At 39.7% G+C, this 27,242-nt stretch overlaps 2 protein-coding genes across 5 annotated transcripts in view; one reads left to right on the forward strand and one right to left on the reverse strand.

The window, feature by feature from the left end:
* Positions 1 to 2,512: 2,512 nt before the first annotated feature.
* On the reverse strand, positions 2,513 to 25,585 carry WBP4 (WW domain binding protein 4). Its single transcript, XM_053936708.1, has 10 exons — positions 25,480 to 25,585; positions 19,332 to 19,404; positions 17,838 to 17,900; positions 17,614 to 17,737; positions 16,597 to 16,809; positions 15,750 to 15,805; positions 12,816 to 12,882; positions 10,653 to 10,792; positions 9,406 to 9,626; positions 2,513 to 7,642 (listed from the first exon to the last, which is right to left on the reverse strand). Coding segments are annotated over exons 1-10 (1,167 nt in total). The 5' UTR covers positions 25,482 to 25,585; the 3' UTR covers positions 2,513 to 7,434.
* A 59-nt stretch (positions 25,586 to 25,644) lies between these two features.
* Positions 25,645 to 27,242, forward strand: part of ELF1 (E74 like ETS transcription factor 1) — an 87,875-nt gene continuing 86,277 nt past the window's right edge. For 3 of the 4 annotated variants that reach the window (XM_053936690.1, XM_053936699.1, XM_053936702.1), the window contains exon 1: positions 25,646 to 25,731. The gene's annotated coding sequence lies outside the window, so the exon portion shown is untranslated. Of the gene's footprint in view, positions 25,732 to 27,242 lie in introns of all 4 variants that reach the window. The other variant, XM_053936700.1, reaches the window with a different exon arrangement.

The raw sequence follows: 27,242 nt of genomic DNA on the forward strand, positions 1-27,242 counted from the left end.
TGTATGCCTGACTCAGGAATGCTCTGTGCTCAGGGTGACACAAAGATTGGTGCTCTGCTCAGCTGCTGCTAAGCTGGATTCACTTGCCAGATCATGGCATTTTCTCTTCATCCTGCTCGTCCCAGGTTCTGCTAGAAAGCTGCTCTGCATTGTCTTCTGCACAAGAAGAACCAGTTCATTGTTGCAATTTAAATTATGCCTTGTGGTTGATTTTTATTTGCATATTTGTTTTGTAATCAGGAATGATGCAGTGTGAGGAAATGTTCTTCTAAAAGGTGTAGTTGTTGTTACTGTATATATAGCAAAAATTATAACATTATTCAACTATATTAAGAAAAATAGAATTTATAACGAAGAAAGCAGGAAAATTATACTCAGTTCCTTCATTCTGCAATTATTTTCCCATTCTTTTGTGTGTTCTTATCAGCAAGCTTTGTCTGACAATTTCTCTCTTGCTTCCAACACTTTAATTACAAAAGCTTTGGGGTTTTGGTTGGGTTGGTGGTTTTTTGCTTTTTTTTTTTTTTTTTTTTTTTTTTTTTTTTTTTTTTTTTAATTGGTAGCTCTGCAAGTCAATAAGGAAACTTATTACTGTGCAATTCAGGATTTATTTGGACTTTGACTTCTTTCAGTCAGCAGTCCAGAAAAAAAACCCTCCAGAAAGACCTGCAACTGAGCATATACTTCTTGGAGTGCCAACAGACTGGCAATATGATCAGTTGTAATAGGAGAATATCCAGCTAACATGGTTATCCAGTTACCATGCTCACTTTCATTATGCAATTAAATGCACCAATTAATTGTATTAATTATATCTCTCAAACATTTCTAAATTTCTCTTAAAAACTTCTTTAAAAAAATTAAACAATAAGTTTCCACTTCCAAGATTAGTTAGTGTCTATGAAGTTATTTACAATGAAAAATTATTGAAACACTTAAAAATATGAGCCTCATTTATATTACTGGAAGAAAGAGAGTGATATTTCTACAGGACCTTATGGATATTTGTGATTGATTAATTTTCTGTAGCCCTTTTTTGTTGATGGTTTTGTGCAGAGTGATGAGAAGACGGAAAGCAGACAGCAGTTCCCCTCTTTACTAAGTTTTGGATGTTCTAAATACAGGTATTGAAATTTAGAAGCTGAGCTCCTTATGCCAGCCTGGCCCAGGAGATGCTGAAGGGTCTTTGTCCTAAGCTTTTCCTGCAATTGCATATCCATGTGTATGTCAGCAAAACACAGCTATGACATTTGGGCTAGAGTGGAAACACTTCTACTGGAGGCCACTGCCTGCAATGCTCTGCTTTACTAAAACCAGATATATTTGCTTCTCCTCATTGAGAACATGTTATTTGAAATAGTTTTCTCCAAACTTAGAATAAAATATGGCTTCAAGTATTTTATAAGCTCTTCCACCCCAGCTTTTCTGTGGGATGGAAGAGCTAAGAGCTGAGAGATTGTATTTGACCATGGCCTGGCATTTGTCCTCAAGGAAGGTGTGTGCAAAATAACACTGCTATTTCTGAGGTGTTTTCAGGATGGAATATTTCAGCTTGGGCTTTTTGGTTCCTACAATCAATCAGGACTTTCAGCAGTGAAATCAATAGCAGGAAAAATTACAGTAGCAAAGCACAGGGAGGAAAAAGGAAAACAGTTTCTTGGGAAGAAACAAACAGCACAACAGAGCAAGAGGACATTCCTCTGCTCAAAACAGCCTCCTCCTGCAGCTTTCCTTGTCAAATAGTGTTACAGCAAGCATAAACTACCACCCTCTGCCTGGCTTCCCCTCAGCACTGCCTGGGGACCTTACCTACAGACATCACATCACGTCACAGCTCGTGCAAGGCACCAGCTTCACCACTCTGCAGACCCTGCTGATTGATAGGGAATGTAGTTCCTGGATCTCTTTCATTTCTCTGCTGAGGTCTCACGCAGCAGTGTCTCACTCAGCCAGCAGGGAAGCCAGACAAAAGCTGTGTGTGCCTGGAAGCAGCAGCCCTTCCATGGCAGCGCAGAGATGGATGTTCACCCTCTGCAAAAGGAGGGCAGCCTGGGTACCTCGCCTCAATTGCTTTCATTGAGTCATTGAGTGTGTATCTGACCCTCAGGGCACTGCTCATGGTTCCTAAGGCCAGAAAATATATGTAATATTGAATCACAGTTATAATCAAAAAGCTTATATATAATCAGCTTTGAGTGTTACTAACAGTAACTGCAACAAATCTTAACCTGAACTCAGTTAAAAATTTTTAAATAAAAAATTTAAAACCACAGTTTTTGTTACTCAATTGATGCACAGAATAAACCAATTTCCAGTTACTGTTTAAGGTGCTACAGGAAGGTACACAAGTATTCTGTTGGTAGCCACAAAATAAAAATATTTATTTTTAAGAAGCATTTCCATATTTACAGACCTATTTTAGTTTATATTTACCCCAGGCTCCATTTTGAACAGAATCTGCACCCCTAAATCTCCCAGGTTGCACTAAACCCCCTGAACAGATGCATGATGGTACAGATTGTTCAAATGAAAGCTTTATTCAGTACTTTCATATAAATTCCACTTCAAGAGCTTGCAATATTTTGTAAGTGCAACTGAGAAGAGAAACCAGCTGTTTAACTTTGTAGACATTACTTATAAACTAAAAAAAACGCTTTTCAATCACCCCAAGCAAGCCATTAAAATCCATTGTCTCCAGTCCATGGTCTGTAAAACACTGTCTGCTGGTTTTTAACATAGGCTATTTATGTTTTTACAGGTAAAATCAAATCTGCTTTTGGGAATCCTGGGAATTCCCCAAATTCTTCAGGAACCTCTGAAATCTGGCTCTCTGGGAATCCGCTTGGGCAAATTTAGCCTTTTTGAGATGATAATTTGCAACACTTTTTGCTTTATACAGAAACTTCTATTCAAGTTCTATCCTGAAACACTTCACAAACTAAACCTGTTAATCACACAAATGGTTAGCACAAATTCTAAGTTAAATAATTTAGCAGGTAGAAGGTAGGGGCACTTAAGAGGTAGATAGAAGAGAGACTGAAGAGGTCTGGCTGAAAAAACAGAACCCAAGGGTTGCCACAGCTGATAAAAGGAAGCAAAAAGACAGCTTTTGTACTAACAAGAAAAAGGATCTAAGGCCTGCAAACCCTGTAAGAGGAATGGAATCTGTCTTGGGAAAAGGAATTTTCAAGAAAATCAAAAGAGCATATATAAAGTCTTGAAATAGCTTGTGTGTTGTTGGAATACAGACAGGGTTCTTCAGGACACAGTGCAAACAGGCAGCAGAATCACTCCTGGGAGCTCTGACCTGGACACACGGTGGCTACGGAAGAACACGGAACTTTCCGGAAATCTCAGCAGAGCAGGGGAGAAGGTGAAGGGGGACAACAGAACACGGCACAGTGGTGATAGAGATTTGCATATCTGGGAATACTGGAGGAAGACAATTCGAGGAAGACAGCAATAATAAGGAAAGTACTAAAAAAGGGGAGACACAACTCAAAAAACAAATCAAAGAAACAAAGCAGCGTGAAATTGTTTTTTACTCCCTTTCTGAGATGACAAAATTTGCACTGAAATAAAATTTCTTTTAGGGAAGAAAGAAGAAAAAGGAGAAATATTTATACATGCACAAGTTAGTGAATTTAACTCAGATCCATGTCATGATTTCCCCAGCCCTCACACTTCTAAAACTGAATTTTGGAACTGGATGATGCTGCAGGCACAGGTTTTATCTATGAGGGGCAAACAAAACTTTACCCTACTAGGAAAGTGTGGATTTCAGTCTACAAATACCCAGGTGAAGGATTAAAATGTATTTTAGCCTAAATTTTAGCCTAAACAAGGATTATTCTATAACATGGGTAAAATTGAGCAGTCTCTGCACAGCTCCTGGCATAGCAAATGCCCAACAAAATAATTTTTCTTTTTTCTGTGTATGCAATATATTTGCTTCTAAAAGCATCACCAACTTCAGGCAGGCCCTGCTGTAAAGACACACACAAGTCTTATGCTGTGAAGCTGCTTTTCTAAGCAGACAAGGTGAACGAAAACATGAGGCAAGGAAAGAAAAATACAGAGCAGTGAATTGACTGGCTCAAAACCACACAGAAGAAAACATCATCAGAAATTGCAATGACTCCCCTCTGCTCTCTGGCTCTCCTCATATTGCTCATTATGTCTATGACATCATATAAAACCAATGGTGTAGTCAAGGCGCTTGCAATAAAAACAGGCAAGCAGATAAAAACACTCTGTCTGATAGAAAATAGATCAGCTAGAAAAGACAGCACTTGGCTGAAACAGTAAAAGGAACATTCCTTTGTTAAAAGCCAGTGCAGCCCAAAGAAGGGTTAGCAGATGAGGAGTATAACTGTGGCAATACCTAGAGGGCTCCTATAGCAAATTCCAAAAGCAGAAGAGTTTGCAGGGAGGTAGGACAGAAGGGAGGGAGATCTGTGCAAAACAGATGTCATGGAAAAGCAATGTCTGCCTTAAATCTTGTGTGAACAAGACAGTATTTTTGTGTGGAGCAGAAAATATTTGGTTTAGATAGACAGTAAGGAAATTGAATGACGGCATGGTGCAAAATTAAACAATAGTTTAGGATATATCAAAACTCAACTGGCCCTTTTTATAATTTACACTTAAGAACAAAGAATTAACTGGTCTCTCAGAGGTAGTGGAGAGCAAAGTGCTGGATTTCTTTGTGAAATGCAGGCTTTAAAAGTCACATCAGCTAAAATCACACGTATGGTATTTAAACTAACTTTACTAGCTGTAAGCAAAGAAAACTTTTAATCTTTTTTCCTAATGTTCTGTTTTGTCTATTTAATACATTACAAAGACCTTTGGCTCATATTACTAACAGCAGCTCCACAAAGAAACAAGTTTTGAACACTCATTTTCAGATGTCTTTAAACATCTGCTCAAGAGATTTAGTTACAGGTAACTTAAATCACTGCCTGTGACCACTTCAAAGTGACAAAGCATTTTAAGAAAAGATGCTAATATTTTGGGAACCTCACTAAAAGAAGAAAGCTATCCTCCTCAGAGGATACTGAAAGTGGAGCCTACAAGAAAACCCTATACTATTTGATAAAACTGTACTAATAAACAAAAACAACTTTTCAGAAATCATAATGAAATGCATATACTTTAGGCTTGGAGTAACAGAATGAGGATGAGAACAGCAGTACAAAAAAATGTCTAAGAAAATAAAGAATTGTTCTTGAAAGAAAAGCATGACCAGCTGGTAACTCAGCAGCTGGCAAAAGCAAAGGAGCAGAAAGAATCAGATGTAGTGGTACATCATGGGTAAGGGTGCTCATGGCAGACAGCGTGTGAGGTCATGTGCAAAGCAAATGAGGTTTAGGGAAGTATCAAGAGCTACTTTCAATATGCTAAGAAGTATTGGTGACATCATGCATAACCTTAATCAAGGTGAACCAGCCCAGGGAAATCCATCTAGGCAAGTGTAGTCCAGGCAGACACAGGCTGGAATAGGTGAAGAGAAGCACTGGTGGGACACTGAAGATCCTGTCACACAAGAACGCTGTTTGTGATTTCAAAGAGAGAAGATGTGATGGATTCAAGGTGAATGAAAGCTACTTAGCTCAAGGGCAGGACTTATGTAAATTGGAAGAGTAAACTGGCCACAAACACAGGAAAACTTCAAGTTAGAGCAGGCTCCTGAAGTAATGTGCAAGTAAGAACAAACCCTAAAAAATCTGATTGAGAAACCCTCTCCTGGGAGTACATGTTGTACATTCCCGCATCTCAGACTTTGAAGGATCCTGCATGTGTCCTGCATCTCTAAATAATAATCCAGGGTCAGATATTAGAGTAAACTTCCAAATTTATCAGAACAAACATCAGCCAAAATACACCAACCCTGAGGAAGCCAAGAAAACACATGGAATTAAATACAATAATTAATTCTCTTCTAAATAGAGCAAAAGTCACAGAATAGAAAAAAAGAACTTCCACTGTAATACAGAATAAACCAGATTCTCTGTCCTGCACTCCTTTCTCAATTGATCCAACAGATTAATAGCTGTTTTCTAAAAGAAATTCAAGCTCAGCAGTTATCAACTCTATTTTGCTGGACTCTTGACAACTGCCTTAGCTGCATTCCTTTTTTTTTTTTTTTTTTTTTTTTTGACTGCAACTCTCCTGAACAAAACACTGTGAGCTTTAAGAAGAGAGACATAGTTTTTAACAGATTCATTATTTAGACCTTTCAGGTTCACTCTTTGATGGCTAGAAAAGCAATGAGTGCAGCTTTATTCTGACACAGATAATGAATCCTGGTGATGCTAAATGCAGACTAATCCCACCAAGTGGGACAATCCTTAAGAAAACGTCCAAGTCATCTTGGACTCTACAGCCATCAGCTCTGCTGATCTTTTGGTTTCCTCCCTTATGGTATGGATAATGATGAAGCTTCAACACACTTAGGCCCTCTCAGCTTATCAAACACTGCAACCATAAAACACACACTTCTTATCAACAGAAAAAACACAACCATCTCAAAAATGGTCCTGTATGCCATAGCAGGGCCGAGTCTCTAAAGTATTTTTTCATTAAAATATCAGGCAAGTGGTTTTTTGCTAGGCAATAGACAAAAAGAAAGCAAGACTAAAAAAGAAAATTTGATAAACTAAAGGAAGGAAAAGTTCAAGTAGACAACAATAAAGCAGGAGACAGGAAGACATCACAGAAATGTCTACTACAACAGGGGTGGCTCTGGTGCTGTTACTACAAATTAGGATTCATCAGGGTTAAATCTTCTTCAGAGGTTTCATACATTTACCATGAACATACAAAATAATTTTTCAGAACATCATTTGGAATGGGTGGCACTGATGTGACTAACTCTTCTAAAAACACCTTCTAAATGATCAGTTTGAAATGCTGGCAGTCTCACCACCCACTCTTCTGCAAGTGATCAGACGAAGGTTAGTAAGCACAATATTTTACTCGTTAGTGGAGAAACTACACCACATAAACAATCTTGGGGGATGATTTTACTCTCTAGTATATTCTGTTGATCCAGTTCCTCTATGAAAATAAAAGGTCTGCTTCATTTTTGTCAGATTAAGGATTACTGCATTCTCACATACTTAGAAAAGGAGTAAAAAACCTTATGAAATGTATTTAAAACAGCATACACAGAGCAAATAGAACTTGGATGGCATGGTTACAACAAAGACTACATGTATTTACAATATTGCTGCATAAGTAATTTAACACAAACTTCCATTCCAAAACCAATCACATCAAAATAAAATAAAAAAATATTAAACTCATGTATGTTTTATTACCTATAAATCCTTAAGTTCTATCCAACACTTTCTTTATAAAAGCCTGTTTAAAATATTAAACTTTTGATTCACTCTATCTTAAACAGAATCTAAAATTATTTGTTAAGTATTACTGATCACTTAGTCTTTGTCTTAAGTTTCTAGATTTTCCATTTTCAAATTTCCTCTTCTTAAATGTTGGCACCCCTTCTGTCAGGTCTCCAAGGGAGGTGACTGTCTTCTCTTTAAATATGACTGTTTCCTCTTCTGGATCCTCTAGCACTGGGGGTGCTACATTGTCACTCTCTGTACTTGGAAGCTCCAGGTCCACTTTTTCACTGGGAGAAGAGAGGAAAATGTAAAAGGGTTAATCTACATGGAGAAAGCAACATGGTATACTGCAGACAGCAACAGCTATTTTTATTTGACAAAACAGCTTTGAGCTAGAGCTTTGAGCAGTCTTCTAGATATCATCGTGACAGGCCTCAAGAAAAAACACCCATGTTCTTTGTTTCTTCTCCGTAGGCTGCCATAAAAAGTAACAAACAAATACCTCATTCTGTACAGAACTTATAGCATGGCCCAAGCACTCATTGTGTCAAAAGTCCTGCAAGAGATAACAGGGCTGTACGTCTGTAAATTTAAGAATATTGGAAGACAGTAGACAGTGAGTAGTAGCAGTGGTTCACTGCCAGAACACCACTGAGTTTTTTGCCTCAAGTGTCCATCCTGAAGGACGGCATGGCAGAAGAGAGACCCAGCTTACCAAATCAGACAGTGACCCTAAGCTGGGAGAGGCAGCTTCGGAGGGCAGGATCACAGCCAATACTGATCCAAATAAATCAAAGACAACAACTAAAAATGACCTATTAGTTTTAAAGGGTCAGCAGCAAAACACTGTGTTCCACAAGGGTAACCAATGCCACAAACATATGACAAAGAAGAAGAACCGAAGAGCTGGCAGAAAGTTACCTAAATCCCAGGTGTCGCACCAGCACAACACTGCTGCAGAGATATTGGCCAATCCACACAAAAATACTTTTGCTACTAGCCTGATGTCAGCTTGTGTACTACACCCAGTCTGAGGTTCCATGCTTCTAGGAAGACATGGATCTGGCTCAAGCACCCAAACAAGAGCTGCAAAAATGTGGCAAGTCAAGAAAATGTGATTGTTGCAGTATCCCAAAAGTGTAAATTTTCTGGAAGTGGTTGGCACTGTGCCTAGACTGAATTTAAAGTAAATAATGAACAACTGCATTTGTCTCATTGACACGTGTGCTTATCTCAAGCCTGTCTGTTAAAGTATAGACTGATCTATCAGGTTCAGTGGCTGAATGTACTTTTTACTACACAGTGCTTTCCCAAAACCCAAAAGAATTTTTCAGCTCAGCAGTCAAGGAGCAGTTTAGCTGGTGCAATTCAGGAGATGTTACCTGAACGTTATCATCTCCAAGAAGTGCATCAATGCTAAATTTAGTATGAGCACTGTAGAAGGTCTACCTGCTCAATAATGATGGAGAATGGAGAAAGCATATGGAGACAGACTCTTTTCATTCTCCAAAACCTATTTTTGCCAGACTCCTTACGGGACCCACAAGAAGAAGCTGACAATAAAAGAGCATACTTCACAAGAAAGAAACAAAAAATTCACCACAGGCATTATGCAGAAAAACAACCCTTCTGATCAGATGCACTTCATGAAAACATCTGCAGTTCATTGGTCCGACATGGGGGGAAGAGAGAGAGAGAGATCATAGAAACTCCTGGGGCAACTGAATCAGATTGTTGAAGGAGATGATGTAAAGAACATAAGCTTAGAGTAATATAGCTTTGAAACTCAGCCTCTGAAAAAACAGTGCATGACTATGATTTAAAATCACTTCAATTTACTCTGTACTTATGGTGAACTTCTACACAAAACCCAGAACACTACCTCTGTCTGCAATGAGAGTTATTACTTAAAATAATCATTGTGAAAATAATTGTATTTGGGCAACATTTCCAATCACAGTTGTGCTAATTCTGCCAGAATTCAGAGGAAAAAAAGCTTCAGTTCCTGCAAACAACACTATGAAAATAAGGATGGTAAAAAGATACTCACCCTGCTTCTTCTTCTTCTTGTTCTTCCCCTACTTCCTTAAGTGCTTTCCATTTTCCATAAGGGTTGGTCTTGTTAGATCCATCACTAGAGGTTTCTTGGGAAGCTGATGTACTCTCCTCTTTATCCATGGTTTCTTCTGACTTAACTTCTCGCCATTTCCCGTAAGGGCTTAACTTTTTAGCTTTGGGAGATTTTTTCCCTTCCTCTGATTCTCCTTTCCTCTAAAGAGGAAAAAACCCAGCTTAAGCAAAAAAGCCTAAATAAAAACATAATGTAGCTTTATTTTACATATTTTATTTGCTACTATTATTATCTACATATTATCTACTATTCATGCTTTTCAACCAAGAGTAACTTGAAGCAATAAATTCATATTGCGATATAATCTACAAATTTTTCTTCTTGAGCTTTATAGATGAAAACAAACCTTAAATGTTACAAGAAATTAAAGCAGGAAAATCCCATCTACCAATGCTGAAGTTAACAAACTTAAAAATTCACTTGAAAACAAAGCTTAGCAAATTTTAAAATAAAGAGGAAAAATTTCACATGCAACTTTCTCTACATGCAGATGCACACACTTATTGCTAACACCTGGTAGCAGTTTCTAAAGATGCACAGTGATACAAAAGTATGTGTTTTACAATTAACACCTGTCTAGGAATACATTTTATATTTAAACTGTCTCTGTATGTTCTGAATTACCAGCTCCAGGGAAACCACCTAACCTAGCCAGAGACATTATCACAAGTTTTATCTCAAGTTTTAAATTTATGTTTGAAATATATAATTTATACAGATTTTGTACTATGTGCTATGTTTTTTCTCAACTTAGTAAGAAAACTACAACCATGCCATTTTCAGTCCAAAGCATTCCCTGAAGGTCTATTGGCAGTCACATTTACCAATGAAAGGTTGAAATCATCCTCATACTGAAATCCAAACCATTTTGTGGATTATTTCAGAGAGATGACAGTAACCTTTCTCAGAGAACATCACGTCTTGTAGAATTCAAGGTACTTCTGGTGTGTTGAAGGAAAGATCATGCTTTCTATTCTGGAAGAGTGCCACTAATGAGCCAAATAATTGAATAAAGATTCATTTTATTAAGAAGTGCATAATTTTACTTTCAGTCACATGTTTTAATGTCATTTCAGTAAGTACAACCTACCACAAATCATAAAAGATTCAGTTATAATTTTCTAGTATAAGATCATGTATGCAAAATAAATCTGAAGAAAACTTACCTTGACGTTTGTTTCTGAACTCTCTGCTTCATTCTCACTGTCTTCTGAGTCTGATTCAGATGTTGTTTCTGCAGTCTTGTCACACTGACCCTTCTCATTTGAAGATGAAACAAAACCATCCGGTTTCTCCCATGTGGATACTGTCCAAGACATTCGAATAACCACATTATTTATGCTTCTTGTTTTGACCTGTTATTGTTTCGACAACATAACCTTTCAGAAGCAGTGCTGCCTTATGCAAAAATACAGCAAATAATTTAGCAAAAAGCTTTTGCCTTTGTTTGGTACATTTGTTTTAATAACCATAATCAGAAAGATAACATTTCTTCCCAGCACAGACACAGTCAGGACAGCTGAGTTCACTGTTGATAAAGCTTGTTTTAATTAGCTCTTACAAAAACCATCATACACAGCGAACTGTGACCCACAAGACTGTGGTCCCTTTCATCCTTACACAGGATAGACAAATAAATTAATTGCCCTGTACATGTGCCTATTTGATTTGAGCTGTTCATTGATTACAAGGACAGGATAAAGTAAAGAATGATAACTGCAAGCTTCAGGTCTCCAGGCAGCTAAACCCTTTTCTAGTGCTACTTTTCTTAGTAACGTTAGGTCTCTAATTAAAAGAGCTCTCAAGCAAACAAGGAAAAACATCAATCTGAAAAGACATGGAAGTACATACACAATATGTACATGCACTTATATCCTCATTTTCAATTTAGAAGTAGTATTCCAGTAAATATACTAAGAATTACTCAAATAAAAGTTGACTCAATGCTCTTAAAACTGGTGTTAGTAAAAATACAGGAATAGTACACCAACTTTCAGTCTACAGTTTTATATAAGCTTTCAGATATTAAAAAATCATACTCTTTTTCCTAACTGCAAACAACACAAGATGTAAGTGCCTAGATGTATCTTGAAGAAGTAAAGATGTAAGAAACTGGCAATGAATAATTTTGCATGAACAGCACAGTCTAGTAAGGGTACTGCTGTCACCTGGCTTCAGATTAGTAACTGAGCAAGTCCACTTTCCCAGGTGCCACATAAAGAGTGGAGTAGGTGCAACCTCCCAGACTTGTAGCACCAAGCCTGGAGCTATCAGTCCCCTAAGTTACATGTCTGACATGAGACACATATAACTATGTATATCAGTTAAAAATTTGTCTTGTTGTCAGAGGATGGGATTACTGTTAAAACAGAACAGAGAAGTAATTTTCAAGTACTCCCAAGACACGCACTTAAAGCTATATAAAAGCAAGCCATCAATTTGAAATCTCAAAAGCCAAAATTCTGCCAAATGTAATGATTAGAAACATATTCTTCACAAGTGTCATATGTCCATGAAGTACTTAAAATACAGCAAACATAGGCAAAAATGCATCTGAACTTGAAAGGCAATGTTTAAAAATAACCAACATCTCCCTTCCCTTTCAAAAGAAATTGCAAATCCTTTGGGCAGGGGAGTGGCCCAGTGAAAAACTGAAAGATTTTGGATGGTTTTATTGGTTGGTTTTTTTTGTTTTTGGGTTTTTTTCCCCTATTCTTGGCATCATTACAAATGCCACTTCATACCCAACTGCAGAAGGAAAACTCATAGTCAGCAAAAAAACCACTTGCTCTCCAGAGAGGCATCACTGACCTTAAAATGATTCAAATAGATTTAGAAAACAGATGCTATTCTGAAGGAGTTACCACAAAATTCCCCGTGTAGGGAGAAAAAAGTGGAAAAGAAGTAGGAGGTAAGATTCTGGACTTTCTTATCAATGCTATGTCAGCAAGAGGAAAAGTTTAGGAGATTCTTAGTCAGTTCTACATGCCCATCAACACAAAATCCTGCCTCCTTCTAATTTCCAAATTGTAATTTCAATATATATGTAGTAGAGATTAATGCCTAGTTTAGAATTACAAGTTGAATGTCCAAAAAAACCTCTGAAGCAAAAATGTATGCACACTGATAATGCAGCCAGAAAGCCAGTGCTGACTTAAGCAACTATTTTATTTCAACTAAGACAGCAGCTTAAAAAATACAAAACTTAGTAAAAAATGCAGCTATTTGCAAAAAAAAAAAAGAAAAAAAAAAAAGAAAAAAAAAAAAAAGAGGTTTTTCTGAAAACCCTCTCTCCCGCTGCAGAATTTAACTGGAAAGAAAGTACTTACCTCCAGTTTGTGTGTTATAGTAATAGGTATGACCATCTTCAGTGACACCTTCCACCCACTCTGCTCCCTAGGAAAGGTACAGGAGCTCATGAAAAGAACTTTTTAGGATCAGCCAATGTATCACTTATGAGTCTATTCAACCCCTGAATAATTTTTGTCTGTGATCATCTTACTGGCTTAAAGCTTGAATCCCTAACGTTGTTAGAAAGTATTCCCTTTGACTCCAATGAGATGGAATTCCATAACTTAAAATACTGCAAATGCAGCTACACAATTATTTCTCAAACAGTGGATAATAAGTATGAGGCTGCATAGTAAGTGTTGCCACACTCTTTACATTTTCATTTAGGCCATTATTTTACATGTTTGGGTTTTCTCAAAGTATTCACCCCCTAAGGCTGTAATTTCTTATTTGTGTCATTGTCTTTAGTGGAGATTGCTGAAAAAATTCTCTGGGAGACTTAGGTCTTTGTGAGGGCTACAGAAAACTAGTACCAATAAATTTTATCACAAATTAAATATACACAAACAAATAAAAATTTGTCCCAAAATAGAACATTAAAACAAAATAGAACATTACAACAAATAATTACAGAATCAAACTTTGCATGCCAACAATTTTACTTCTTTACTAAAGCACCAATTTCAACAATCTTTGCACTTTTCCACTTTTTCCCCTACTGGTTAATAGGGGCACTCTTTTCCTCTGCTGGTTAATAAACAAACATGAAATGTCGCTGAACTTGCTGGTATATCTTTGTGGATATGTAGTTTTTGTTTTTTTTTCAGAATCAGCTACAGCTATATAATCAGTCTTTACATATGCCCTAACATCTTCCTTAAGAAACCAGTTTTCATCCCCTCTTACACACACAACTACTTCCCTGCTCCTTAAGTACCAATGCTGCCAGTTCTGTGTTGGGCAACTTCACCATACATTATTTTGGTATTAATAAATGTATACAGAGATATACAGACAGGCTTTTGCACACCTATACCTTTGCTTAATACTCTTGTTAAAACTTTGGGGTTTTTTTTAATAAAAGCACAATACAGTCAGAAGCTACAGTTCTTGCACCAACTCTGTAAACATAAAAAAATTGTAATGATAGGTTCAGAGCAGGCAAAGGCGTGAAAGCCTCCAGAATCATGCTTTCTCAAGGTTTTGCCCTCAGAAATTTTAGTGTGCTGGTTTTGACAAAAGAAGCAAAAGGAAAGTTTATTTTAAGGATAAAGAGGCTAAAAAACATATAACCCATTTCTTTAAGAATTAGATCCTGAGCATTTGTGGACCTGTTGGCTAGAGGTTTTCAGCCAATATCTGACACTAGGCACACTGAGTGTGACATAAATGCTAAGAAGCACACTGTCAGTCTCACTGGTTATAGGCAGCCTTTAACATTCCGCTTCATGTCCTCCCCACCTCTTACGAAGTCTGAGCAAAACCTAACATGCTGTAAAGCCAGGAGGGCTCCTGGCATGACATATTGCAAGCATGCCCTTTAATTTCTGGGCAGTGAGTCCTTGCTAGAGATCTGGAATGTTCCCAATATCCTTAGCTCAGACTAAATAAGGGAGCAATCAAATGCTTGTTTTTAGCGATAGCGAAAATAACTCAAGACAGGACGAAGTCACTGAGCAGGGTGAGGGAGGAATGGCAAAATACAGCTGTGTGGTGTTAGAGATACTGGGGGCTGAAGGTGTGTGCTTCTGATATGGCTAGGATGAACTAACTTCAAATTGATGCCAAGAAGGGAGTGCCTTCTTGCCCCCAATCTGCTTTGCCCACATTGGCATTTTTCTGATTATTCAGAATGCTGATAGCAAGGAAATAAGTCTCCAAAGCACTAACCTAAACTCTGATGCCTTCACTGCCTGAACTAGGTCACTGTCAGGGTAAATATATACCAAGGACCATACAAGATTAGTTTCAGGACCACATCTTTCAGTGGAAGGCTACAGTAAGACTGACTTTACATATTGCAATGCAGTACATTGACTGGAAAGATAAAGTTGAGTGCTGATTATCAAGTTGTGCAAAACCACAGGACAGGGAATCAGAAAGCCAGAGTAGCATGCAATGTAATGATACAGAGCTACAGAATATCAAGCACTCTGAAAACACCAGGTTTTTTTGAACGCTAGTGTAAAATCCAGCATGGGCAAACCCAACAAAACTGAAATCAAACTAAAGTGTATTATATGACACCTATCTTGAAAACAGGGAAACGTAACATCACAGGAGTGTTGGAAAAATCCTGGTTTTAATGCTGCAAAGCACAAAAATCCTGGAGTGGGAAGTGTCATGGGAAAACCCATCAATCATAATAAGAAATTTTTCTGCCTTCGGACTATTCTGCAAGTTTTTCTGTGCCTCAAATAAGGAAAATTAAGTAACGTACTAAATTACTAATTTCGATGAATAATTGTTTGCATATAGGTTCCATGATTGTAAGAAACTAGTAAAAACACAATTTATTATGTAACTGTATCATAAAGCAAACATTAAAAAATGGGCATTCTTTTTTTTTCAACTACTACAATGCAGTCTCAGTGTTGCCTTAGATAAAGGAAGCTTAACTACTTCAACTGTGTAATATTTAGTTTTTATAATTACATTTCATTCAAAAAAGGTTTAACAGAATTTATTCAGAATTTTCCAAAAGCTTTCCATTGTATGGGCTGAAGCATAAAACAAGTATATTCTGCAGGAACCCAACCATCACTAATTACTTCTCTTCCATTGACAGAGAAATTAACCAAATAGGATTTCTATAGTAAAACTGCAGTTTATCATAAAAGATTCTACATATTCAAATTATATTTTCCTAACTTTAAAGGGCAAAAAATTCATCTTCCTCAATCAGACAACTTGCAAATTGCTTAGATTATTTAAGTGTTCACAAGGACAAAAACTATTAATAATTTGATTACCATTTGTGAGTTTTGAGAGTTGCCTTGGAATCCTTTAGGTTTCTCCCACTGTGATTCTTAAAAAACAAAAACATATTTCACCCATTTCACATAATTCAATTTTGTTTATACTTAATAATCTTTACTAAAAACAGATCTAAAGGATATGACACTGCTGCATGTACACATATAAACAAATTATATAAATACATATACACCACGCTGGAATATAAATAATCCTTGACCAAACTATGGTATAAACAATAAACCACAGTATCATAATTACAGCTGGCTTTACTGGAGCTAACATCCCTCCAGACTCTATTATTATGCCTGATGCAGAAATACAACATTTTTGGTTAAAAGAAAAAGAAATTATGAAAGACTACAGTAAATACTAATGTCAATCCTTCAATTTATAAGAAACAGTTTGTAACATTCTCATTAATCATAAAAGAGGGTTGCTTTTATATTCTAAAGTAAATCACAACATGCAGCTTCTCAAGAGAAGTCAGTTAGATAAATCCTGTAAATGTGGAAAGACACAATGAGTTTATTTCACATTCCTGATCACAAAGCTTCTTCAGGAAGAACACAGCCATCTTTGTGTACTTAACCCCTGGCAGGCTAAACATTTCCAGAAACTGTGGAATTACTGTATTCTTCCATTATTAATTAAAAGTAAAAAGAGTCTGAAATTCTGGATACCCAAGTCTCAAATGTTAAATACCAAAACTCCATCTAAGTCTTCACATTTTAATTAAGAGCATACTACTGAAAGAGCAAAGAAGTAAAAAAAAAATACAGATAGTCTTTTCTCACTCATATTCAGTAATTATATCTGCACTTGCTCCTCAGTAGCTTTTACCTCCAGTTTTTGTGTTGTAGTAGTATGTGTAGCCTTCGGGAGATAATCCTTGCACCCACTCCTTCGTTTCAATTTTGGATGGCATCGAGGCATCCTGAGGTGTCTTTTTTTTCTTTTCTTTCTTTTCCTTCTTCTCTTTCTTTTCTTTCTTTCCTTTAGTTTCCACTGTGTTACTCTGCGTTTTAATCTGTGTTGAACTGGACCCTACATCATCTTAGAGAAAAAAATATCCTTTAAAAAAGACTACTATTCTGAACTTAAATATTAGTCACTCTTGCACAACAGAAAATAGGAAAAATTGTTTTTATGAGTACTTTCACTAACGAGTGAAAATCCTTAGTATTATACTACTAACAGGTGCACTTAAAAGACTGTATTAAAAGAATCTTGCTTTGTACCACTACTATAGCATCATAACAACATCCAAATATAAAATGATGAGTAACAAAGAGAAAAATCTTAAGGACCAATGAGCTCTAACTAAACAACAAAAGAGAAACTAAAAGAGTTATGAAAAAGACAGCTGCTGTAAGAGCCTGAAACTACAATCGTGTTTTTAAAGGATAATATGTCTTCAATGTCCAGAACAAAGATACTTGCTGAGCTGCAACCTGACTAGGAGAGTCTCATCTCCACTGTTTCACACCAGTGGGAACCCAGCCTCTCCTACTCATGGGAATTTTTGCCTCCAACTGGCAAAAATGAAACATAAAATTAATCAAAGGAAGCTGCACTGCTGATTCAAAGCACCAACTACAGCCTAACTTTCTGTTAACACATTGTTTAATTTTTCTACTCTAAATTTGATTGTTCCATGGATCAGGGGATACCATAGCTATAAATACTCTGTACTTGCAACTTCTACTACTGGCAATTTGCAAACTCCATTTTTTTTTTTTAATGAGCAACAGTCCTGGAGGCCTTCTCTCTCATTCCTAAACCAAATTTAAGACAAAACTTTCCTAGTCAATATTCTTTAAATTCTGTCTTTAATCTTCTGGCAGCTATATGAACTACCTGGCTTAATTCCAAGCCTTTTCATATCCTCTTGATATGCTTTCATTGCAGCCTCCTCCATTGCTGCAAATTCTTTTGACATGTTTTCTTCTTCTTTTGCCTTTTCCAAGCTTTTCTTCTTAATCTAAAACAAAACAAAAAACCCCCAAGAGAATAAATTAAACCAATCTGATAATGAAAAAGAGTAAAAATAAACATTTGTGCAATTAAGATATTTGAGTTACCTCACTAATTCTCTTTGCCACATTTTCTTTATGATTCTTTCCTCTTTCATGAAACTCAATGCTCTTCAAAGTAAGAAAAAAACCAAGAAAAGTAATATGTATTATACAATTTTAAAACAGTTAATTTTAGTTACCTAAAATTTAGTTGGACTAACTTTAGTTGAACAAGCCTAAATGTAACCTGTTCTCAGAAGACTTACAGCAAACACTACAGCTCTAAAATGGCTACAGGAAAACAGGAACACTGAGAAACATTCAACAGAGAAATTATAAAATCTTGTAGTATATTTAGAAGATTCCTTTTTTTTTCCAAATAATACTGCTCAGCACATGTTAGAGACAATTAACAGGGAAACTGGGTTCCCTCTTCATGCTATCCTTCCACATATCATCACAATTATTTTTGTCCCTGTTCTCATGCAAACTTTTAAAAACCATATGGGTTATTTAGTGTTCCAAGTATTAGCTACTGCCCTTAATTACATTATGCTGCACTTCAGAAATATCTCATGATTTTAAACCAGACTGCAGGTTCAAAAATCTGAAAAAAGAGAGAGAGAATGAGAAAAAGGAAAAGTGGGAGAGTTGGACAACTAAGGATAACAGAACAGTCTGCAAGCCAAAAAGCTGCCGGAAAGACTGACACCAGTAGGAGCTGGAAGGAGTTCAGAAGCTCAGGTACAACAGTGGTAGTCCTCATGTGGTTCTCACATAAAAACATCTGTGCTCATTTGGGTGTTCAGATGTTAGATGTCTAAGCCTGACCTTTACACAAACTGATGTGCAGAGGATGCACATCCCAGGATGACTCATCTCGTTTAGAGACAGACTTTATAAATTGCTCAAATCCCTCCCTTGACACGGATTTCTCTTCACTCACTCCGGGAAGATACCCGCAGTTCACGTGAGCTAATTAGGTATCTTACTGTAAGCCAGAGGAAGCTCAGCTCTAGGAGTACCCCTGGCATCCAGTCAGGAATGCAAAACCTACTGCTAAGGAAGACACCAATGTGTCTAATAGTCTGCAAAAGGCATCTACAAGTCTGAAACACCTTTCTGTAACCCAGTAATCCTTCTGTGGGCTGTGCGAAATGAAAGAAACCAGCTTTAAGAGCTCAGAGCACTGGCTGTACTGTGCCTACCACATACAAACAGTACAGATGCCAGGTTTTGCTTTCTACTTGCACATGAAAGTGAAGGACAGGTGCAGACAGTTTCAAGACAGACCAAATGTTAAGTTACAGAACTTGAAGAATAAGCAGGGTCAGATATTTAGTCCCTATCTGTACTGCCAAGGAGAACAGCAGACACCATCTTGTATGTGGGTATCTGGTTCTGACGTAATATATTTTAAACACCACAGGTATTACAAAGGCATTTTTATAGAACAAATTTCATGCATCAACAGACTAGTATCAAAAAGTGATGTTTAAAGCCTGTAATTCAAATTCCTAATATTTCAAATAATGGACATAATATGATAGACCATCGTACAGGTCTGTTGTCTGCTATCCAGCACTTGCAGTAATCGCAGAATTTTTTAGGCTGAGATTTCCAGTAATCGGCCCTGGGGAAAGAAAAAAAAAGATGTATAATCTGAAACAATATCCAAAGCCACAGGTTTTCATACATATTTATATATCTCTTCAGAAACTAAATTTAATCTTCATTGGGTGATTAAATACGAGGAGTTTGGTTTTCTTTTTTTTTTTAAACCAAGTCTACCAAGAATAGCTGTATTAACAACTGTGTCTCATAAAGCACAGTTTAGTATTGGGATTTTGACCATCTGACCTTCAAAAACTGCAGAATTTTTACAACTGAGTTGGTGCTGTAAGAACCAGAAATACAAGACAAAGCAAGCCAGAGATAAACAAGCAGCTCTAGATACCCCATTTAAACACGGAAAGGTCAGAAAAATGCAACTTGCACTGTTTTTCATAAAAATGCTGGATACTGTTCACAGTGAACTCAGCAACACAAAAGTGCAGCTCTGGACAACACTGAGCTACTGTGGGGAGTGAATCCCAGACCAGATTCTGACCTGTGGGGTCACATACACAGCAGTAAATTGTTTGGATGTTTCAGTGTAAAAAAGTGGGAATTTCTGACCCATGTAATTAGATAAGCGAGGAAACTTGGGGAAAAGTTAGTATATCAAAGTATTTAACAATAAAATCAACAACCTCCAATGGCTGTTTCTTCATCAAAAACCACTTTCTAATGCCAGATGAGATTTGTGTAGAAACAATTTTATTTCTTATTGGCTTGCAACAACAGACACAATGCTTTGGTTCACCAGAACACACTTGAACAACAGACATCTATATTTTTAAGTTAAAATGACAAAGAATGAGGGACAAAATTTAAAAAAATAATCACAATTACACTGATAACATCAGAAAAATTGAATCTTGGCCTTTTGTCTGAAGACCACTGTACAAAGTTCAAGGACAATACTTCCTGATATTCAATAAAACCGAAACTTCTTCCATGCACAACAATAGCACCCTCAATCCTTATGATACATGTGAGCAGATCTTTAATTACAGAAACAGATCTGATCAACTCAACTCCCAGAATTGAAGCAGGTATCAAAATACACTCTCCCACCAGTGCTTCACACAAAAATACAATTGCCAAGAGGCTATGATTATTTGAAAGTCTAAGTACAAAGGATGTACTCTGCAAAAATATATCAACCTATAAGCAATAGCATGATTAGCAATGCACAACTTTTCAAGCAATTTCCTGGAAATCTAGAAAGAAGCAGCTGGGCTTTCCCTGATTTAAACAGAAATCCACTCATCCCTAAATGGCGTACTTTAGAACTGTGTGATTACTCAGTCACACATTTAATTAAAAGGGTTTTTTTTTGAGACTTATACCCGAACATACTGGGGCAAAGCCGGAGAAATCCAATGCTCTGGCTGGAAAACCAGCTGAGTGGGAGGGAGAAATTCAAAACTCAGAAATACTTCAAGATCCTTTTTCCTGCTTGAGCTATAAATTGTCTCTAAACCTTTTGACATCATCTACAATAAAATTCCAGCTAAATGCATGCCATTCCTATGTCAATGGACCAATTTTGACAGAAAACATAAACTGTAAAAAAAGCCTCACTGCCTATTTTGGATGTGCAAGAACCTCTGCCTTCTTCCAAGTTTAACCTAAGACAGGAGGCTCTTTCTCTTCAACAGAATCAAATGTAAGTGCTAAAATTAAGACTGTACAGCTGCACCCACCACAAGTCAAGACCCGAGAATTTGACAAGTCGTATTTTCACAGCTCTATTTTACACCGATTTCTTTCCTAAATGCTGCTGGCCACCACATATGCTGCAAACCACTGTACCAATACACAGAGTAATCCCTCTCAAGAACCTGAGGGCACACCTGTGGCTTCAGCACAAATCCACATCTTAATAAAAGTCTTTTCATTTCATCTCCTATTGGTTTTCATAAAAACACTCTCTTTACTGTTACATATGAAATAAATGTAAATGGTAGTGTGCACAGCTATCCTAAGAACCTTAAATCCTGAATTTCATGATTAATGAAATGAATTGTGTAACTTATGATCTCAATTCTGTGTCTTATGAGCATGAATCTTATATAGTAAATAATTCCCTTAGAGATTTTATACTTGAGTACACACCACTGGAAAAAAAAGAGCATGCTCAGCTGAAACCTCCATCGAATAAGACCTGCCACTGTAACAACAGCAGAACCTGTGAAGTTACAGTGGTTCTGCAATGAGAACAAACCAAAGAGGAATATTGCTGGAAAGGAAGAAGTGCAATCCCACTTTATTGAGATGCTACAAGTTCTTCATGGGCTCCAGTCACAATTCAATCCATGACAATTTTAAGTCTGTGATTGTTTTATCAATCTGACAAATGCAGGCTTGAGAGTAAAGTAGTACAAAGGCCTTTTATTCTTGAATAATTGTGTACAAATAATGGAAAACAGCTATTTTATAAAGCATTGCAGTCAAAATAGCTTTTAAGAGTCCTTGTCTTCTGTCAGAAGTTGAGGTTGATTCTTGTTTTCAGCTCTACAGCTGGGCCAGCCTCCTAAGGACTAGAAAGTTGGCTAGCACCAGTACAACTCCCTTTTAGTAAAAGGAGTCTGGAGTACAGGAGGAGACAGTCTAGAGCACATCACGTCTGCCTTGTCCAGGTTTGCAGGGTTGAGGTTTAGCACTGCACACATTTCGCCAGGCATGGCTCCCAAAAGGGAGCTTGGTGACACAGACCCAGAGAGGGGTGCCAGTTTTACTGTGAAGCTGACTTTCCCAAGCTGGCTGAGCAAGCTGATTTGGTAGCCTGTTACCAGGGAACAGGGCAGCCCCAATAGAGATGGGTACTGGGCAAGCTCTGGGCAAACTGCTGTAGACCCATTCAGACTTGGAAATCCCATACTAACTCACAACCAATTTGTGTCTCCCTGAGAAGAGTGATCTGCTTTCAACTTTTACTGGTCATACTACTCAGAAGAAGAATATACAACATTTTAGGGGGCTAAAGGAAAAGGAAGGAAAAGGAGGAAACGAACATCAAGCTGGTTTTTTTGAAACTCATAAGATGACAAAGTCTTGGCTGCAAACAGCAGAGTGCAAACTGATCAATGTTAAAAACATTTTCAGATTTCTGAAAGTAATTAAAAACATCAGAGTGAACAAGAAGACAAGAAAGAACAAGTAGCAACTCTGCATTAACAATGCCTGTTATTTGCCATTCCAAAAGATATGAAAATGATGAAACTCAGAGAGAAAGCACTGAAACTCAAGTATTCATACTCTGTACAAGGCATTTCTTGAGCTTGGAGAATCACACAGCCTACGCTGCAATGACCGGTTACGCATCCCAGCATGGGAACCGCGTGTTTGGGAGTATGCAAAAAGGACAGGTTCAGAAGTAACCTGCAGAGTAACTCAAGTACTAGAGTCAAGGGCTCTGAACCCTCAACCTGCAGGCTGCTTCTCCTCACAAGTTACTGTACCATTACAGTTTCAACAGGTGATGCAAACCTGATTTCCTTATACAGGGAATCTTAAAAACCCTCATAAAGTAGCTATCTTGAGCTGAGACAGCTTTACCAAACTTTACGTGGAGATTGGGCTGGAGGATTTTGCTCCTACCATGTACTGAAATCAAGAGGGGAAGAGAAACAACTGGTTTAGGTGGTTCTGAACACAACGAAAAAGAATTTTACTATACAAACAAAATCTGGAAGCATTTGCTTTGAATAGCTCTGTTCTAAAATATCTGACTGGAAATCTGGCAGGGATGCAGGGGGTTTGCATCAGGGATGTATCTGTCCAAATCAGAAGCCCTCAGGGGTAAAAAACAGAATACATGGGCTCAGCAGTCTTCTTTGGTTTGAGTATCTACAACCTCCAAACACTTGACAAGAATGTAACATCTTACAGCTTTCTGCAAGTTTGAGCACTAACGAGCAACTATGTGCATCATCACCTTGAATACACATTTGTGAGTAAGATTCAAGTTCTTGAGTACACAAGCAAATTAATTCAGGGTAGATATTGTGGCTGTTCCATAACAGCCACTCAAAAGGACAGAATCTGTTATTATTTTTGAACACTGTTTGAAATACTGAGTACTTCTGAACAGAAGTAACACTTCTGTAATGGAAAGAAGTACAAAAAAAAAAAAAAAAGAAAAAAGAAGAATTCCATGTATTTCACAAGAGATCCTCCTCCACATGGGAAGCTGTTCCAGAACAACTAATTCTAATTCAAATATCCCAGTATTGGTGAGACCTAAAATTGCAATGCTAAGATTGGCAGAGAAGAAGATCAAAAATGTTTTCTTGTACTGTTTTCTAATAGGTCACACAACATATGTTTACCCATGGGCTCCTCCAGAGCAGGACTGGATGAGAGTTTCTTCCACATGAAACATGGCAGTTCTCTGAAGGGCTTTGCTCTTCTGGCCCTCAAGTCACATACACTTTTTGCAAGCTCTTGGTAAATTCTAATTCACAACCCAAATGTCTGCTTCTTTTTATCATTATATTAGACCCCTGTGAACTACATACGAATTACAATATCCAATGGAAAATAGAGTCTGCAGAAGCTGCTCAGCCTGACCTGTATTTGCATGAATCTGCTTTGCCAGACCTCTTTTCAAAACTGTAAATTACAGAATCACAGAAACATTTAGGTTGGAAAAGACCTTTAAGATCATTGAGTCCAACCCTTAGCACTGTAAAATCCACCACTAAACCATGTCCCTAAGTGACACATCTATGCGTCTTTGAACTACCTCCAGGGATGGTGACTCAACCACTTCCAATGCCACAAATACTTTTAACATACAAGAATGCACAAAGATATCAGAGAAAGCAGCCTTCTGCACGTATGGAGCTGCAGTTCTCTAGGTCATCTCCTCTAACTTCAGTGGTCTAAATAGCGAGATAGAGTTGTCTCAGTTCTCCCTGTCAATAGATGGAAACTGTCATCTCAAAACCAGCACTCTTTGCATCCAAAAGAGACACTTGAGAAGCATACTGGACTCCTTTAGGTGCATGTTTCATCCTTATACATGGAACCTAAAGTGAACTGTCTGAGTCAGCTTTCAAAAGTTAAATATCTGAAGTCAGGGCTATCTCCTGAAAGCAGAGGTCTGCTGCTGTAGATGCAGAAGAAGAATATGGGCTATGTCAGGAAGAATGTGATAAGAATTATAAGAGAGGAAAAAAACAGCAACATAAATTGGGTCAGGAATCTGTTCAGGTATAATTTTAGCAATAACTAAAATTAAGAACACTGCTGTACCTAGTACCAGTCTGCAAGGCAGGCTCGCACAGCTCACCATCAAGTACTGCCCCACAGACAGACCTCTAGAGAAATTTTTGACCAGGTCAAGATTCTTTTTTTTTCACCAGGGAAGCTAGGATATTTTGAAAAGTAACAGAAACAAGCAGATAGATATACCATTCTATATGCTACTCCCACCTCATAAAGTCAGCAGCTTGGATTTTTACACATCTCCCTCCCCAAAATGTGGTCAGGTATTGACAAAAATTTCCTAACTAAAGGCTTCAAGCAGGTAGTGATGGCCAGATAAAACCAAGGCACAGACTATTTTCTTCCTCACGCCTCGCCCAGAACCAAAGGCGGCCGCAAGGTGGGGGGACCTGGAAGAGGGAGGGAGGGAGGCCAGGGAGGACGGAGAGAGGGGCAGGAGGGAGTGCAGGGAAGAGGGAGGGAGAGAGAGAGAGAGCAGGGGTGAGAAAGGGTACAGAGAGGGAGTGCAGGGTGAGGAGCCACAGGCCCCCATCCCTCGCAGCCCTCCCCGCCCCGCCGCCGAGTGCCCCGCCGGCGGGAGGCGAAGCTGCCCGGCCTGTGTTGGGGCGATAAGAGCAAGACAGCGCAGCAGAAGCAAACAGCCTGAAGAGAGCGGCAGGCCGGACGGGGGCAGAGGGACCGGAGCGACAGTGAAACGCAGTCAGCGGGGCGGGGGTCGCCGGCCACGGCCGCAGCCCCACTGGCCCCGACCTCCCCACGGCCTGCGGGGGCCCGGCCCGGCCCCCGCACCACACGCCAGCAGCGCTGCCCGACCCCGGTTCGCAGGGCGGGCGGCTGTGCCCGCTCCCTCCCGGCCCCCGGCACTCACATCGCCGCTCGCCCGGCAGCTCGCCGCGCCGCTGCCCTGCGCTCCCCTCCGCTCGCCGCGCCGCTGGGGTGGGACGGGGCGGCGCCGGGAGAGGGAGGGAGCGCGGCAACGGCAGCCGGGAGGGCTCAAGCCGCGCTCTCCTCCCCGCCCTTCTCCACCTCCTGCCCTCTCCCGCTCCTCCTCCCTCGCCCCCGAGGAGGCGAGCGCTCAGCGGGAGCCGCCCGGACAGGGAGAAGGAGCCGCGGCCGCTCGGTGAGTGCCGCCCGCCGCCCGCGTCCCGCGCTCGGGGGCACCGGGAGGCTCAGCTGCCTCCCCTACGGTGGGGAGAGACACCGGGGGCCACGAGTTCGAGCCCCACCGCCGCCAGCGCCCCGTGCCGGGCAGTCCCTGCCCCGCGGCACCCATGGGAGATGAAAGGTGTGGGTAGAAGGGCGGTGGCAGGGTGTGAAGTGGCTGGGGAGGCAGCGGGCCCCGGCCGGGCGGCGGAGCGCGCCCTGGGGCGGCGGCCAGCGGAGCCCCGTCCCGCCGGACGCCGCTGCCAACTTTCTGGGAGTTCGGCGGCGCGTGTGTCGGGAGGGCTCCTGCTGCGTACCAACTTCACCTCCTCCCTGTCCCCACTGCCCCCGGCGCCGCCGCCCTGCCCTCCCTCTGTCCTGCCTGCCTCCCTCCCGGCCGCCCGCCTCTCCTGCCGTCGTGGGGCAGCCGCGGGAGAGGGGGGGCCGGGGCCGGCGCCGTCCCGGGGCGGGGTGGGGACAGGGACGATACGGTCACACTCGGGCGTCCCCGGCACATTGGCCCCAGATCGCCTCCTCCGCTGCTTCCCCCACAAATAAAACTCACCCCGGGCTGGTGTTCCCCAGCACACGCTCACCCCCCACCCCACCTTCGCCTAGCCCTGTGTGACTGATCTCCCCACGGTTCTGCGAAAAAAAGTCGCGTTAATTCACCGGCTGCAGCTGGCAGCCTGTTTGCTACAGTCACGCACAGGGGTGGAGGAGAAGCCTGCGGAGTGAGTCATGGCTGTAAGAGGCCCTCCGGTTGTTTATGGCAAAAACAAGGAGGTGGCTCATTCAACATGTGGGAAATACGGGGAGTAAGAGTTGCCTCGATCCATCCTACAAGTTCAGGGCAGCGGTACCTGTGTCTAGTACCCCCTACCCCAGCTCGCTGTCGAGCTGCCTGAGAAAGGAGGTGGGGCGGTTGCCTTTTCCTCTCACAAGGAGGGCTTGTGGTCAGACTGTCATAGCTTAGCTGCAGGAGTTTTGCATTTGTCAGCATTTCCATTATAAGTGTACTTTTTATGTAGTTCACAACATGGCTATAAGTATACGCCCTGTGTTGAAACTTGGTTGATGGCCTCTTCTCCATCTAAGCAACTTTTGAAATGATTCTGCTTAGATGCTAAGTGGAAATCCGTGGAAAATACTGGCTTTTTATGTTTCTTTCAACTTTAAAGTTTAGCTGCTTACACAAAAGGACTCATTTACAGCTGTTAGTCCAAAAAAATTCCTTCCCCCTTGAGTTTGTTAAATTGGGGGAGAGTTTAAAGACCAAATGCCTCAGTAGGCATTGGTCATTAATTAGTTCAGCAGACACTCTGAAGACTCTTACAGGGTCCCGGCTACCGCGAGTGAGGGCACCCACACAGAGAAGGGACATGGGACACTGTGTGTCCGCAGAGCTCTAATCCCCGAGTGCCAGGGCAGTTCCAATGCCTCAGCACCGTGGACAAGAAGCTGGTGTTAAAATCAAGGCAGAATAGG

This window comes from Vidua chalybeata, chromosome 2 (genome assembly GCF_026979565.1).
Source record: "Vidua chalybeata isolate OUT-0048 chromosome 2, bVidCha1 merged haplotype, whole genome shotgun sequence".
NCBI classification, from domain to species: domain Eukaryota; kingdom Metazoa; phylum Chordata; class Aves; order Passeriformes; family Viduidae; genus Vidua; species Vidua chalybeata.